This window comes from Atta cephalotes, assembly GCF_000143395.1.
Source record: "Atta cephalotes unplaced genomic scaffold scaffold00040, whole genome shotgun sequence".
NCBI lineage: Eukaryota > Metazoa > Arthropoda > Insecta > Hymenoptera > Formicidae > Atta > Atta cephalotes.
Genome location: NW_012130104.1, coordinates 2,392,060 through 2,407,500, shown reverse-complemented (window position 1 = coordinate 2,407,500; position 15,441 = coordinate 2,392,060). Strand labels below are relative to the sequence as shown.

General features: G+C 37.7%; 1 protein-coding gene across 1 annotated transcript in view; it reads right to left on the bottom strand.

Moving 5' to 3' along the window:
• Positions 1-2,964: 2,964 nt before the first annotated feature.
• Positions 2,965-15,441, bottom strand: part of LOC105622134 (GATA-binding factor 2-like) — an 85,590-nt gene continuing 73,113 nt past the window's right edge. Inside the window, exons 6-8 of the mRNA XM_012203567.1 lie at positions 4,768-4,957; positions 3,804-4,006; positions 2,965-3,061 (exon numbers count right to left, since the gene is read on the bottom strand). Of these exons, the coding sequence (XP_012058957.1) occupies positions 3,035-3,061; positions 3,804-4,006; positions 4,768-4,957 (420 nt within the window). The 3' untranslated portion in view covers positions 2,965-3,034. The remainder of the gene's footprint in view (positions 3,062-3,803; positions 4,007-4,767; positions 4,958-15,441) is intronic.

Genomic DNA, 15,441 nt, shown 5'->3' with positions numbered 1-15,441 from the left:
ACGACGTAAGTTAAACTTAACGTTACTTAAGTACGATACTACTTACTTACGTAAGTTAATTAACTACTACTACTACGTTACTACTCTCTCTACTATATATCTCTTCTCTCTCTCTCTCTCTCTCTCTCTCTCTCTCTCTCTCTCTCTCTTTCTCTCCCTTTACTCCTTTGTCCTCTCACCTTCGTATTACCTATATACGTCTATTTAATCGCAAAAAACATACGCGAGTGGTAAAACCTCTAAAATCGAAAAATCACAATGTGTTTGGAACCCAAGCGAGTGAGTCTTTCACGAGTAGCGATCAATCAATGGACAATCAATCGATGATGACCGATAGCGATAATGACAATGCTAATGATCACCCGGTGTCTCACCTCTGTACGACATCTCGTACGTCGTGTTTCACTCGCCAATGAGTCTTCAATTATATCCTGTTGACTATTTATATGCATGGTTGTTTATGATGCGCAATTAGTTGCTAATTATGCACAATCACTTAATGCGCGCGACGGTCACCCGCTCGCGCGTGTTCCAATATATATTTATAATACATATATTTTATTTTTCTTCATTTGTATATATATATATTTATATATATATATACTATATTATTACAATAACGATACACAATTTCGAAGATACAAAATTTACACTTTAGTCGCGTGTTTCTCGTATTTCTTGCACTGACTGTTGCTGTCCGATGTGTGTGTGTGTGTGTGTGTATATATGTGTATGTAAATGTGTATGTGTAAGTGGATTTTTCGTGTCCGCCGTGACTAAATTATGAAGCTAACGCTCGTGCGATCCGGTGATCGCATCGACGCGCCGGGTCGGGCCGATCGATCGCGATCGTCGGAGGCTTCGTATATAATTTACGAATTTATTCTCTATGCGCTTTTATTACACTTATGTGAACTATCACTAACCGGTACGACACACAGAACGGTGCTGGACCAATGGACGCCGACAGTGGACAGATAGAGGCAAAGTACAAGTCAAAGGTTTAAAAAACAAAATAGGAAAAGCTCTATTTCGGAGACTATCGATGTTGATCTGCGATCGAGGTTCAAATCTCAATCCCATAGGCTACGACATATTGTAAAAAGGCGTTTCAATTCCTGGGAAATAAATCATGTTTCTTGTGACCGATCGTGAAGCTTTGTGACTCAATCGACTCATGTTTGGAAAGGAATTGAATTCCGCGCACGATTGGCTGTACCGTAAAATGTTTGCTAAAAACGGACACTGCGATCGAAGTGTCTCGATTATTACTGTTCGCGTCTACTTGAATAAAAAAAAAATCGTGTTAAGTCGCCAGAAGGAGAAACATCAATTTTTTAACAATCTAGATTGCTACATAGTGAAAAGTAGTCGCTTTTTGAAAAGAGAGAACGTTTGAACGTTCTCTTTTTCGAAAGAGTCGATGTAGAATATAGCGAGCTTCGTAAATTACCGTTTGCGAGACTGTTAATTGCCATTTCGTTTAATTGCGGCCGAACGAGACATGGAGCTTCGATGAGTCTCGGTAACTCACGCGAAGCAGCACGCGAAACTTGTCGGCGCGACCGATGACGAGAATCTTCTGAGGAACGTCCAAACGATCCCGCACCGAGTTACGAACGCCCGTTAATAAACATTTCTCTTGAAATTGCACGATACCGCGTCGACTTCCGTGCGTAACATGCACGCGTTCCGGAACCCTGCGCATTTGCAGCACACCGCGACTCTTCGCACTCGGAATCGATTTTGGGTGCGAAGCGTGATTCAGTGGATTTATGTGCCGTCGACCGTCGAGCGGAAGGACAATAAAGGCCATGGCACACTAAGAAACTGAAGTAATAAAACGTAAGCAGTAAACAGATTGGCCAATCACAATAGTAGGAACCGTAAGGTCATAACTTAAACAATAGCAAATCCAACATGTTGATTTCCTTACTGCTTATGTCTTACCGCTTAAGATTTTCTGTGCACTATAGTCCTAAAGCAGTGTGTACAATAGAATAGTAAACCTTTAAGAAATTGATCATTCGATTGTTCTCCTTACATTCGATTGTGATTGATCAATTTCTTACGACTTAAGGCTTACTATTCTAAAAAATATAGATGTGGATTTAACACACATACTATACGGTGTCTATATAATTCTTACCATATTGATGTTAATATTAACAAGAACATAGAGTAGATTTATAAACCCTTGATAGTCATATCAACAATACTATGATGTGGATTTAAATCTCATGATGTTGAAATCACATCATGTTGGTGTTAATAGTAACACTCACATAATGTGACTTATGTAGGATGCCTTCCAACAAGACTCAGCACAACACAGTGATCATCTCATCCTTGTTTAACATTGGCGAATAACAAGGATATAATGATGCACTGTGTCACGCGTGTTTCTCGTTGGAAGGCAACCTATAGACATCGCGTGTTTTAAATCCATCGATATTTTTTACAGTGTACAATCATATAGACACTGCGTAACGCGTAATATGATTACCCGCGCGACGGTCCGGTATTTGATCGTCCACCCAGAATCCTCCGAGGAGTCGTCTAAAAACAGGTCATCACACGCACACACGCATCCGCTCTTTCCATATGCACTCGCTCACACACGCTCGTTCGCGCGCACATATAATATAAATTCTTGTATCTATATATTTATTTACATGCTATATATCATATATAAGACTCAATACAGTAGCTGATTTTTCCTTTGTACTTGGGGCCGGGGCTCGATGGCCCTACATGAAACTTTACATATTTACATGAGCTTTCACTTAAGAGAGATCCGACAGGCGCTCTCACGGCCATGCACAAGGACGTGAATCCCGGGATCCCGCGTGTCGGGATTTTCGTGTCGTCAATGATCGATCGTAGCCCCTTGACTGAGGAGGCCCGCGTGCGAGAAAGAGAAGAGGAGCGGTTTTGTGTTTAGTTTATCTTTTTTTTTCTGTTTTTTCCTTTCTTTTTACATTACAACGAGACAGTGGTGGGCTGCGTCCTGAGCTGCTAGATCACTCGCGATTCATGTGTACTCCGATCGCCAGCCGGTCTGAAACCAGACAAAGATTACCACACTCTTGAGATGCTCTACTTGCCGGCCATTCTGTGAGCGAAGGCTCTCCTCGCGCGCCGGTCGCGACGCGATTAATATTACTGCTTGGAAACAGAAACGGAAGCTGCACTGGCAGTGACCATTGAAATGTTTGGAATAACGTGTCTCATCGAGAAAATAATGTTTTGTATATTCAATTGTTTTAAAGGATTAATACTCCGTATTAATTATAAGGAGAATTAAGTCTCTGTGAAATGAGTTAATTTTTATATACAATATATAGCTTATGATATAGTGAATAACAGATATCATAATTACAAGGCTCAGTAACGGATACTTCGAGTGTATCAAGATATAAAAATTGTGCTCTGTGAGCACTTTTGAAAACTAAAAAATTATTTACCCTTGCATTATTAATCTTGTGTCTATAACAACTTTTATTTATCATATTATTATAAGTTACATTCTATGTGAAAACTAATTCATTTCACTGGGACTCAATTTTCCATATAATTAATGTGGGATCCTTTCTCTACCTAATAATGTAAAATTGAAATTTTGGGAATTAGATCTAAATGACGTGATCGTATCGTTTCGCTATCGCGAGATAGTTGCAGGATATTAAACTCGGTTCACGACCCAAGAGAAATCGACAAATTCTACGCGGTAGATCCTGATCGATTATCGGCGGTCGAAGCCTTTGGTCAATCGCCGGTGAAGGTAACAATCGTGCACTCACCATTGCGTTCGTCGTGGCCGCCAGCTGCAGACCCTGAAGACTCGTCATGTGATGAGAATGGGAATGCGAATGTGAGTGCGGGTGGATGGGGGGCGGCGCCGGTGGCGCAAATCCCTGATGAAGACCTCCGGCCACGCCGACACCCGTGTGATACATGTAATGCTGCATCGCCGGATGCATCGTGTGATGATGCTGCGACGTACCTGGAACGATAATGGGAAGCGTCGCTCTTTTAAAACTCTTCCTGTGCCCATGAATTTCGCATAAGAGATCTCGAGGGACATAGTGGATTCTTTTCGGTTGTACTGAGTCGTTTACAAAGATGATTACATCAAAAAATATCATACTATTGCGAATCTTAAATGCGTTGTCGCTAATCTAAGTTAAATCTACATTTAAGTCTTTTTCTTGCGGGAGAATAGTTGTCTGATTTTTTTTTACGTAAATGATCACCTGAGTTATTTTTACACCCTCTCAATTAAAATCCCTATTATTAATAATATATTTTTTGTATACTATTGATTGTTTTGCAATTTATTAGTATTTGAGAATATTATAGATATGAATTTAATATCACAATTTTCTGAAAGAAGTAAGTATAGAAACCAAACAAATATTTAACGGAGTAAGTACGTTAAATAACTTATTATGTGATAATATTTCTAAAAAATAAAGATTCTAATTAACGTTTTTATTACAGTTTTTTCGAAATGCATTTAAAGATTCATAAAGAATAATTAAACAAGAAAGAATAATATTCATACAAAAAATAATTTTATAACAATTTATAATATTTATTCGCCGCTGGGATGTAAGATTCCTCAGATTATTCCCGATTAAGTGTAGAGAATAATCTTTCTGTCTCTGGTGTTATAATATACATGTATAAAACATGACTTTTCGAAATTTTTGAAATTATTAAATTTGAAATAAAAATATTTATAACCCCAAGAATTCGACTTACCCATTGGCGATCCGAATCCTGAATGGAAGGGCTTGTTATCCAGATCAAGGTGTCCGCTGGCTTTGATCATGTCGCCCATGACACCACCGAGACCTAGACAACCGCCAGCCTTTTTCTTCTTGCTTTTTGACGAGAGCTTCCTGTTTCTCGTTTGGATACCTTCCTTCTTCATCGTCAGCGGCCGATTTACCTGCAACAGTCGTAGACAACAGTTCGCTAAGTTTAGAATTTATACTACGTAGAAAACATGATTTGTCAGCGCATTATATAGGTATGGCTGAAATCGCGATCTACTATTTATTAGATAAAGTGGTGATATCTGGTGAATTCATAATTTATGATCACAATTATATCGATAAAGATCATTAATTGAAATTAACTCAAAGAAATTAAGATATTATTATTGCACTGAATTTCGAAGAATTTAAAATGATACATAACATAATTAAAAAATGTCGTTGTCGCGACATTTCCGTGAGATAGTTTTAATAATGAGAATAAAAGAACTACATGTAATCAAGGATATGAAAAATCAACCAAGAAAGGACCGTAAAACTACAACGTGAACAATGCGGTGTCGTAACGGGAAAGGAAGGGAGGGAGGGAGGGAGGGAGGGAGAAGAGAGAGAGAGAGAGAGAAATAAAAAGAAAATATCGCGATCGTCGGAAGATGTTATTCATTGGAGTGCAACGCGCGATGCGTTTTCTTCGTTCGACTGCGTGGTGATGCTCGGCAATGCGCTTCGTAACACAGGATCGTAAATCATCGCGTGTTGCATGTTCGACGGACGGCAGAGGGTCGGGGAATACTCTTCTTTATTCTAAACTTCAATCTACGATTTTTTTTCAGTGCAACGTTCCATTCGGATTCCTATACCATCATGCTAAATCGATTCTCATTGCTTCTTCTCGCCCGTCAAAAGTCAGCCTCTGTCAGCCACAGCACGTTTATCTGTTCCTGCGATTTAATTTAATTTATAATAGTGAATTTGAGAAAAGAAGACCATCCAATTAAATTGCTTTCCCTTATTATCCGAAAGATGCAAGTATTATTATCAGCAATACAAGTTTCGTTATCTCGGAATTGATTTTAGAAGCGAGACGAGATGTCGCGACGAGGGATCGAGCGCAGCGCACATCACTGACGTAATCTCGTCGGATTACCAGACGAGAACGCGCAATTAAGGAATCCCTCAGATTCCTGGTAGTCTCTGGAAGCCGGTGCAATTAACGAATCGACAGTCCTCGAGAGCAATTCGCGAGACGCTACGTCACCGTTGTGCATCTCGCGCGACCACGCCTTGTCCGCGCATTCGCACGAAGAAGCACCGCGGTATTGTTTCTCGTTGAGACGAAGAAGGAAGCGTAGGAGGTCGTCGTCTTCTCATTTCGATTGAAACTAACGATAATATGCCTGTTAAAAATAAACGATCGAGCGAAACGGGATGGCACACGACACGTGGCATCCGCGCGATCCTCAAAATCGACTTAACTCTATGGAGCTAACGCCAAAATCTGTAACACGTCTACTGACGCTGAGTCTGTAAGATTATTTAATTTATGTTAATTAATCCTTAGCTATGAAAACTACACTCAAGTTATAAGTCCTGTTTGAAGAATGCAAATAAATCTCCGCCTTACGGCGATTAATAGAGAAGGGTTCAACATTTTTTTTATCTTATATTATATACAATTTAGAATTTTATAATACTAACCGTATGGAGTCTACAATTGTTTACAAATTTTCGCTTCAAATCCAAATAATCCAAAAAATCAAATAATAATAATTGCGTTACTGTAGTCGAGGATTAAAAAGCACTAATTAATTTCAAGGAGCCAAAATAATTGTATGAAAAAAAATGGATACCAAGTATATTTTAACAAAGAATAATCCAAATTTGCAGATGTAACATAAAGAATATTGAAATGTTTGACATTTTTTATGAGATTTATAAATGAATGAAATGGGAATGAAATCGACTCACTATCAGCTCTGGAGGATTAAAAGTAATTATTAACAAGTAAAATTTCGTCATTGCGACAAAATGTCGATTTGTGCCAATAATGTAATCTCAAGGAAAATTAATGAGCATGAAGCGAGTTACATTTTATTTACTAACATGAAAACGCAGTAAAACAGGATAGACACTTCGGAGGTGCGGGTTGCATCTGCCCCATGTATATGATATGAAAATTATCTTCTAAAAGATATAATAACTACGTAGAGTAGATAAAAAAAAAGGAGAAGGAAGTCCGGTGCGGGCGTGCGCGGCTTCGTGCACTTTTATTAATTAATCCATTATTTACACACCGATGCTAACGCAGACGCGCGTTGTCCGCGATGCATCATTCATCGGCATGAAAGCGTATTCGCGCGGCACACACGCATTCACGAAAGAAGACAACCTGCATTATACCTATTTAAGTAAGGGGTGAGCAAAGAAAATTATTATCAACCGCAGCCACAAAAAAAAGTGAAAGAACGATAAAATTCAATCATTATGAGTCCTACGGGAAATGTGGTTATCTGGAATATGAAGAAATTATTGTTAAATAAAGTGAAAGTGGCAGCAAAACAAAATGAAAACAAAATTAATAAATTCTAATTCTGATTATAGACTCGGATATTAATAAGAAACTTAAGTCATATAATTAAACTTTGAAAGTTCAACTTATATATCGCATATCTCGATCGATGATAAATATCTCGTAGAAAAATACGCTTCGCGAAAGAAAAAAACGAATGTCAGCTCAAAGGAGAACTTAATTATCAGCTCACCCTGTATATATGACGAAATGTACACTCATGTGCAGAGATGCACACGCGCTCCGTGCGGTGCTTAAGTACGAAATAAGTATGGTATGCAAGTGTTGTGTATTGCATCGAGCCTGAAGACGGTTGGGGGAGGGAAGGAGAAGGCAGGGAGGAATCGCGGTGCTTTGTAGTCGCCGCGACGTGACACAACTGCTAACTTGGGGGAAAAGGTTCCCGGTATTGCGCTCTGGACGCGAAGAAGGTGGTGTGAGTGCGTACGCGTGTGGAGGCGCATCATCCTCCTCTCTTACCTCCTTCTTGCCAGTTTGACCGCCCGCAGCCCTCGCGACGCGCGACTTTTTTTATTCGTCTTTTGCACCACCCGACGCGGCGTCCAGACGGTCAACGACTCTTTTCGGAATTACGCAATTGGTCGAATTTGTCGAATTAATGGTCACTCTTCCTCTCTTAGGATGAAACGTGCGGCGGCTCTTTGCGAACCGCAATTTTTTTTATCCAGCGTCGACCAACGTAGTCGAAGTACTGACGCACGCATGAAAAAATTAGGTGATAATTAGACTTAAAGTGCTATGATAAAATTTCACGGTTCGTCACGGGATAAGTAAATTATTTTTCATTACCGATTCTTGTGATTATCAAGTACAATATATGTTTCGCTTTGCAAATAGTTGAAAAAGAGAAAAAAAAATTTCTGGTTGAAAATGGACAATCAGAATTTTCTGGTTAAAATTAGAAATTTTAGTTGAGATAATCGAAATTCTGGTTGATACAATATTTATAACAAAATCTGCTAGAATTCTTATTTTTATCAGAATAATTATATCAATCAGAATTCTAATTATCTGAACATCAGAAAATTCTGATTCGTCCATTTTCCATCAGAATTACTATTTAATCCAACTAGGCCATTTTTCTCAGTGTATTTTCTAAATTATAATTATTATTTAGAGTTATATTAAATAAGTAAATATGATTACCTCAAGCAATTTTCTTTAAAACCTTTCTTTGGAAAAAGAAAATAAAATATAAGCACAGATAGCCAAAGTCTTAGAGTTCATTACTTTTTTACATTCCTATCTTATAATGATATAACTAATATAATAAATGTTAAAAACTATATAACTTAATATATTAGTTAAAAATATAACTATAAAATTAAAAATTTTTAGTGATGTTCTGAACACTTCATCTACCAATTTAAGGTTTTAATTGTGTATCTTTAAATCATTTACCTATTTAAGTCATTTATCTATTTGATATTAAATGTGAGAAATTATGAAATTTTGCGCTTGCTACATTATTTCTCTATTACGCTACATTATGTTAAGATTGTATGAAATATTAACTACCGTTAATAGATTCTTTAATGAGCGACAAAGCGACCAGATGAACGGTTGAGAGAGTGATGTGGTAAAGACGAGTGGACGTAGAGGTAGGACGCGAACCAATTTGAATACAATACCGACGGATTTAATAGGAACCACCGGAGGTTCGTGGGAGTTCGCGGGTGTCCGAAAATGCGAGGTGCAAACAAAAGAGACGAGGAGAGAAAGGGAAATAAAGGAGAAACGTATCCAACCGGCGGAAAAGGTTGAACGCGGAAAGAAAAGAAAAAAAGAAGGAAGAAAAAAAGGAGAAAAGATAAAAAATAAACGAAGAGATAAGATGGGAGCAGACGGGGGAAGGATGGACGAGGAAAGACCGAGAATTCGTATGCAGATTGATGTGATCGCACACGATGCAACTGCACATGAATCGCATACGAAATTGCATCGCAAAATCAGGATGGAGAAAAATCACCAAATGAATGAAAAATCTAGTCGCCAGAAAAGTGACACGGCCATGGTCGGATCTTTTTATCGACCGATCGATACCGGAATCGTGATCACATTCTCGCACTCCAGAAATCACCTTCGCTCTACTCGTGAACGGTCTCCACTTTCGACGTGCTTTAAAATACCCGGCGCAGCGAATTTCAAGTGCGCGATGCACAACGACGAGCAGCCTTTCACGGTGTATGACAATAGCATGAATAATAATGCCGAGTCCGGAGCAATAATTATAGCTGTTTCGCAGCGCCTGTTTGATCGCAGATAATCATAACGCTAACTGACGTTGATGAAGCCATATAACTCGCTATCAATCTTAACAGAATTTATAAGCTGAGAATATTTATGAACTTCATAAAGATTGAAGATTTCACGTCGTTTATTTAGTTCGTCGACGTAGACACGGAGATGAATCTGACAAATAATTTAAGATTTTTCCGCGACAAAGTCGCATAATTAAAGCTAGATAACGATGTATCCAACATAGCGAATACAAAGGTTTAATCTTCTCATATAACATAAACGCGGCGAAGAGGAATTTCTATTGTTGCTTATTAAGAGAACGAGAAGGCAATGAAACAGGACGAAGACTTATACTTACTTCACAGCTCACATCTGTGAAGGTGAAGAAGAGGATGGCTAGAGGACGACCTCCTCACGTAGAGAGAATCCTCACGTAGAACAGAGGCACCTTGTCTTTTCCGATATGGATCTCGATCTCTCGTCGGTCGCTGTTACATGCACGATGTGCTTGCGCGTATGTATGTATAGGGGATAGAACATATATATATATATATAATCTGACACTGTGATTGACCGATAAGAGAAATAATTTTAGGACTGCTCTGCTGTGTCTCCTTTCAGTTGTCTTGAAAAAAAAAACTCGGGACAGAAGGATCATTACGTCTCAAGATAAGACCTTACCTCGACCGACTTACCTCGGTAAAATAAGAAAAAGAAAACGTTGCAGTATTTAAATAGGCATTCTTTCATCTTTCCCCATTCAAGATATTCTTAAATTTCGATGACGAATTTAGCGATGAGAATTATTCCGAAAATTAAATCAGATTCGATTTAAACAAATGGAATCCAAATACGAATTTGCGTGGCGAATTTATGTGCTCTTGTTTAGCTGCTGATCAATCTGCATCGAACATTGCATTCTACTTCTTGTATTGTTTTGATCCCTTTCATCTTTTATATTTTTAACCTTCATACATTTCTCGTGTGTATTTCATTAATATCTAAGTCTAAGTGTATAAATATTCTCATTGTATTCTAGTTATGCGTAATGTATTGTTTCATTGTAATGTCAATCATCATTCTGATTTTTTTCTGGAAGGCTTTAGCAATAGTATTGCTGATGTCTCAACAATTGTATTCATGTTCTTCGTATCTCACAATCAGTGTAATTCTATGGATACACAATAAATTAAATTAAATTATAAATTAAATTTAATTACGATTACAAAAATATAAAGCATACCTATACAATTTTTCTTTTAAGAAGAAAACAGTTGTCTATTAAATTATTATGCTAATTCTACATTTTGCAGTCGCGACACACATCAAAAGGATGTAACTCCACGAAGACATTATGATTCTTCGCGTCAATAAAAGAGCCGATTCGCGAGGAAGTTGTAAAATCGAATTACGCAGAAGACCAAATTACGTCGAAGTCCATTCCACTTGATATGCTTGCAACGATCCCTCGTATAAGACACACCGCGTGTCTCGTCCTAACATAAGTCGATTGGCAGGAATTCGACGATAATTTCGTCGCCGGATACGCGACTGCAACAAGTATGACGATTGTGAAAGAGATAAAATTGGAAATATTGATAACATTAAAAGCCCCATGTTTTTGCCAGTGTCCGAGTCTATCGTTTTTCTTTGTTGTTAAATCAAAGCATAGAAATCCAATCCTTTAAATTAAATAACATTTTGTTATTATTTTTAATGTGAAAATGTAAATTAATCCATTCCTGTGATTTTAAAATGAATGTATTTAGTAAATGATAAACTAAATTTGAATTAAATTTAATACATTTTTTTTTTGTTAAATTGTTTAACTCTATTGACTTAATTAAATTAAGAACATACTGAATAGAAGCAGTGGTGACTTATAAAAATGATAAAAAATAAAAGTAACTTAAATTGTGTATAATTTGACATGATGAATCTAACAGTAACTTTCGAAGAGAAGAAACAGATTGCTCGTTAGGTCTCACACTTTGTGAAACAAAGAAATTGCGAGATTTACAAGCGTGATTGGGCAACAATGTTACTGAGGCATCGATGCGAACCTGATCGCGAATTCCCATCGTTCCGCCTTTCTCGGAAATTGAAAGCACTGGCCAAAACACGGTGACATGTTGTTTATCGTGGATTAATCCGTGCAGTCCGTGTAATACTAGAAGTTCGGCGCCTCGGATTCAGGCTGGGCCTCGATATAACGCACGCAGGAAAGGCCAAGGGGCCTGAGTCCATCCCTCTGACCAGGAGGTCCTTTCGCGTGATGACCGTACTAGCGGCATCTTGAATTACAGCTAAGTTTGTTATTGAAAGCAAGTCCCGCGCTACTTTGTCGGAGGATCTGAATTTTTATCGAGCAACCTTGTAGAATTAATGAGTCCCGGATCAGCATCTGGTACCTTTGTTTACAACCACGGAAGACGTTTATATCGGAGACTTCCTCTTGCAGATTTAATCGCGAAGTTAGATACTTTTATCAAGTGATTATTCTATCGAGCCCAAATCTCAATGAATAATGCTTCATCAAGCGTAAAGAATCTTCAGATTATAGATAATTTGATTATTTTCCCAGAGATTATTCGAGTATCTACGGGATATAAAAATGAATGAAATTAATCTAATTTTAAAAAAGATTTTAAAACTTAAAATCTCTACTTTCCAAAAGTTATTATGTATGTCTTGTGTGAGTTTGATAATTTTTACATATATACAGAAAACTACGAGGTAGATAAAATACAATAGAAATTTTTCTTTTCATTTTGCACATCTGTTATGTATCCAAAAAAATTCTAATGTAAAAGTTTAAAATTTTTACTCCAAATCGTTTTTTTTTAAACATTCCTATAAGATTTGTTTTACAGATTTTTAAAGTTGAAACTTTTCTCTGTCAAATTGTATAATCGCCATCCAAATTTTTTTAAAACATGTAAACGTGATACAAATAAAGTACGAACTTTTGTTCCAACCAATAGATTATTTCTTTCGAATATTTTTCTCTATATCCGCAAAATATAGCCAACTCAAGTAATACTCAATTGTTGCGATAAAGTTGAGATGATGTCATCTTGATTGATAGTGAGACTTGACGAAAGTTTCACTGATTTTATATCATTCTGATGTCTGTGACATTGTGTGTTATTTAGGAAGTAGAGCAGTAGAAGTGACATTTCTCTGGCCTTCAGATTTTCTCTTATTCCCTTCCTTAATAGCTGTACGTTTGTACGTTTGGTAATATAACGAAATTTTATTTTCCGCGTGGTGTAGCTTAAAAATCATACTGTAGATGGAGAATTCCATCTATAGCTACAAAAGTCGAGTGTGACCTTGCTGACCCCGCATAGCCATGCCTCGCGTGAGGATGGTTTCGGGCGATGATTACCATATTCCGAGCACCCGGTAGCTTGGTGTTTGGGCACGAATAATCCATGTATTTTCAAGCGAAGAGTCGAGTCGCGTGTGCGTGTTTGAGTTTAGCCATGGAGCGCTATCGGTCTGCTCTATCTTAACGACGCCAGATCTGTCGTTCTCCATCCAATCCCTTCTCCACCTTCCTTCACTCCCGCCATGACCTGTCGGAGATCTCGCAAGAGAAGTCGGAGGAAAGAAGAGAACAAGAGAGAGAAAGGAAACTCACGGCGTGAGAGATGGCACAAGTACGAGAGACGGGAAGAGAAATATATGTCTGCCACTGAAATGATTGATTCGTCGCGGTCTTCCCTATCGAAGGCGAAACTCCGGAAACAACTTTCACGATAATATCTTTCGATAAAAATCCCCGTGATTGACCTGATAACTGAACTATGTTCAGTTATCTACTAACGTTAACTATTGACAATTAACAATAATTCCGAAATCATTTATTAATTAATCAGGATTCGTTTGATGTTTAATATTAATGGTGAAAATTCATTTCAATTCTAATGAAAAAAATTGCTGCAAAACTTCTGATAATAAGTATAAAATCGCAGAGTTCTTAGGTGGCATCTCGATGCTCAATATTATTGTACAGTTATTTTGTACAATATTATTGCCCCCTTTAAACAGTTCAAAATAAATATCTGGAGGCTCAATAATTTCTAGACGATCAATAATATTGTGCGATAATATTGATCGTCTAGAAGCTGCTTTACGTAATAATCGTAGGAAATTATTTTTATAAACATAAAAACATTTATTTTTAATTGTTCTTAAGAGACTTCACTCGATCCTCAACAGTCGATTAGCACTTTCGAAAGACTTTCAGGATCATCTTGAGAGACTATCGAATCGCCGCATGTACGATTGTCGAAAGTACGTCAGCATTGACTATTTCGAGAGCCGTCTCTTCGTCCATTTCTTCTCTCGCATCTTCGAGCCGTGGAAGAAGAAAAGATTCGGACACGGCGCTAAGACTGTAATGTGTCGGCTTAACGTCAACGGAGACAGTCCCACCTATTTCAACCACTCGGGCTCATGGCTATCTGCGTGCGTGTGTGTCACGAATCACACGCAAGTACGGGTGTATGTTCGACTGACGCGTGAGGAATCCGCGCGAGTGTTGTACGAATGCCATGGGGAATAAAAAAATCAGAAAACTTGTAGAATCCTGTCGTAGGTATAATCGCCTTCAAGTATTTCCCCTCCCTCTTCTTCGATACATATTTCATATAAATATATCCCAGGTAGCACCTATTGGTTCGTAATAATTAAACGTATATAATAAACATATACGTTTATATGTTTCCTAAATGTATATATTATAAAACTAACATGTGCTACTGGGATATTTATTATTTGGTTTACTATTATGGATCAACTACTGAAACAATCAAAAAAATTCTTTATCACAATGAATGCATAATATGATCCTGTATTATATACAAAATTGGGATAAAGTTAATGGAGTGAGTTAATTTTCACTTATAATATAGTATAATATATTATGTGGTGAATAAAAGATGTCCATAGACACAAAAATTAGTAATGAACAGTTTTTGAGTTAATGGCATATCGAAGACGTAAAACTCGTATTCAGAGTATATCTTTACTGTACTATAGATTGAAAACTATTATTGAGCTTTGTCTATGATATCCTTTGTTCACTACATTACTACTACTACATAATATATGACAACTATTATATAATATTTACTAATCATTACGTTATATGAAAGCTAACATTTCATCAATTTTTCATACAATTGTCTTCAATTCTCTATATATAATCTTTTTAATGACTGATAAAAAATACAGAGAAGCTGTGATTTGCAGAAAGAAAGTATGTCTCGAGTTAGAAACAGAAGAAAGGAAGAGAGAACGAATTAGATTCCACGGTAGAGAAATTGACAATGGATATCGAGAGGCTCGATGACAATAGCAACTCGATACTTCGTTTACCGCGATCCGGCTTTTCATTCTAGGGATCAGGCGAAACGACCGACGCCACGGCGACAAGCGTCGCTTAGCTTCGACGGTGGCCGAGGGACGACCTTTTGCCTCCACTTCTCATCGAAAGAAAGCGTTTCATTGCGTCCTGCGCGCATCGCATCGGCTCGATTCGCCGTGTAATGGCGAGTCCTTTTGTCGGCCCTCTCGCTTTTGAAAAACTTCGTGTCGCGTCCTATCCGCTACAAGGGAAATTCTCGGGGTATTAAGTATCCATTACACAGCTTCACGTTTCTCCCTATGCAATCTCTCTCTCTCTCTCTCTCTCTCTCTCTCTCTCTTCTTCTTACTTTTCTTCTCTTCTTACTTTATTTACTTTCTTTCCTTTCCTTACCGTACGTACTTACTAACTAATATACGTACTAGTAGGAGGAGGAAGGACGGACGGTA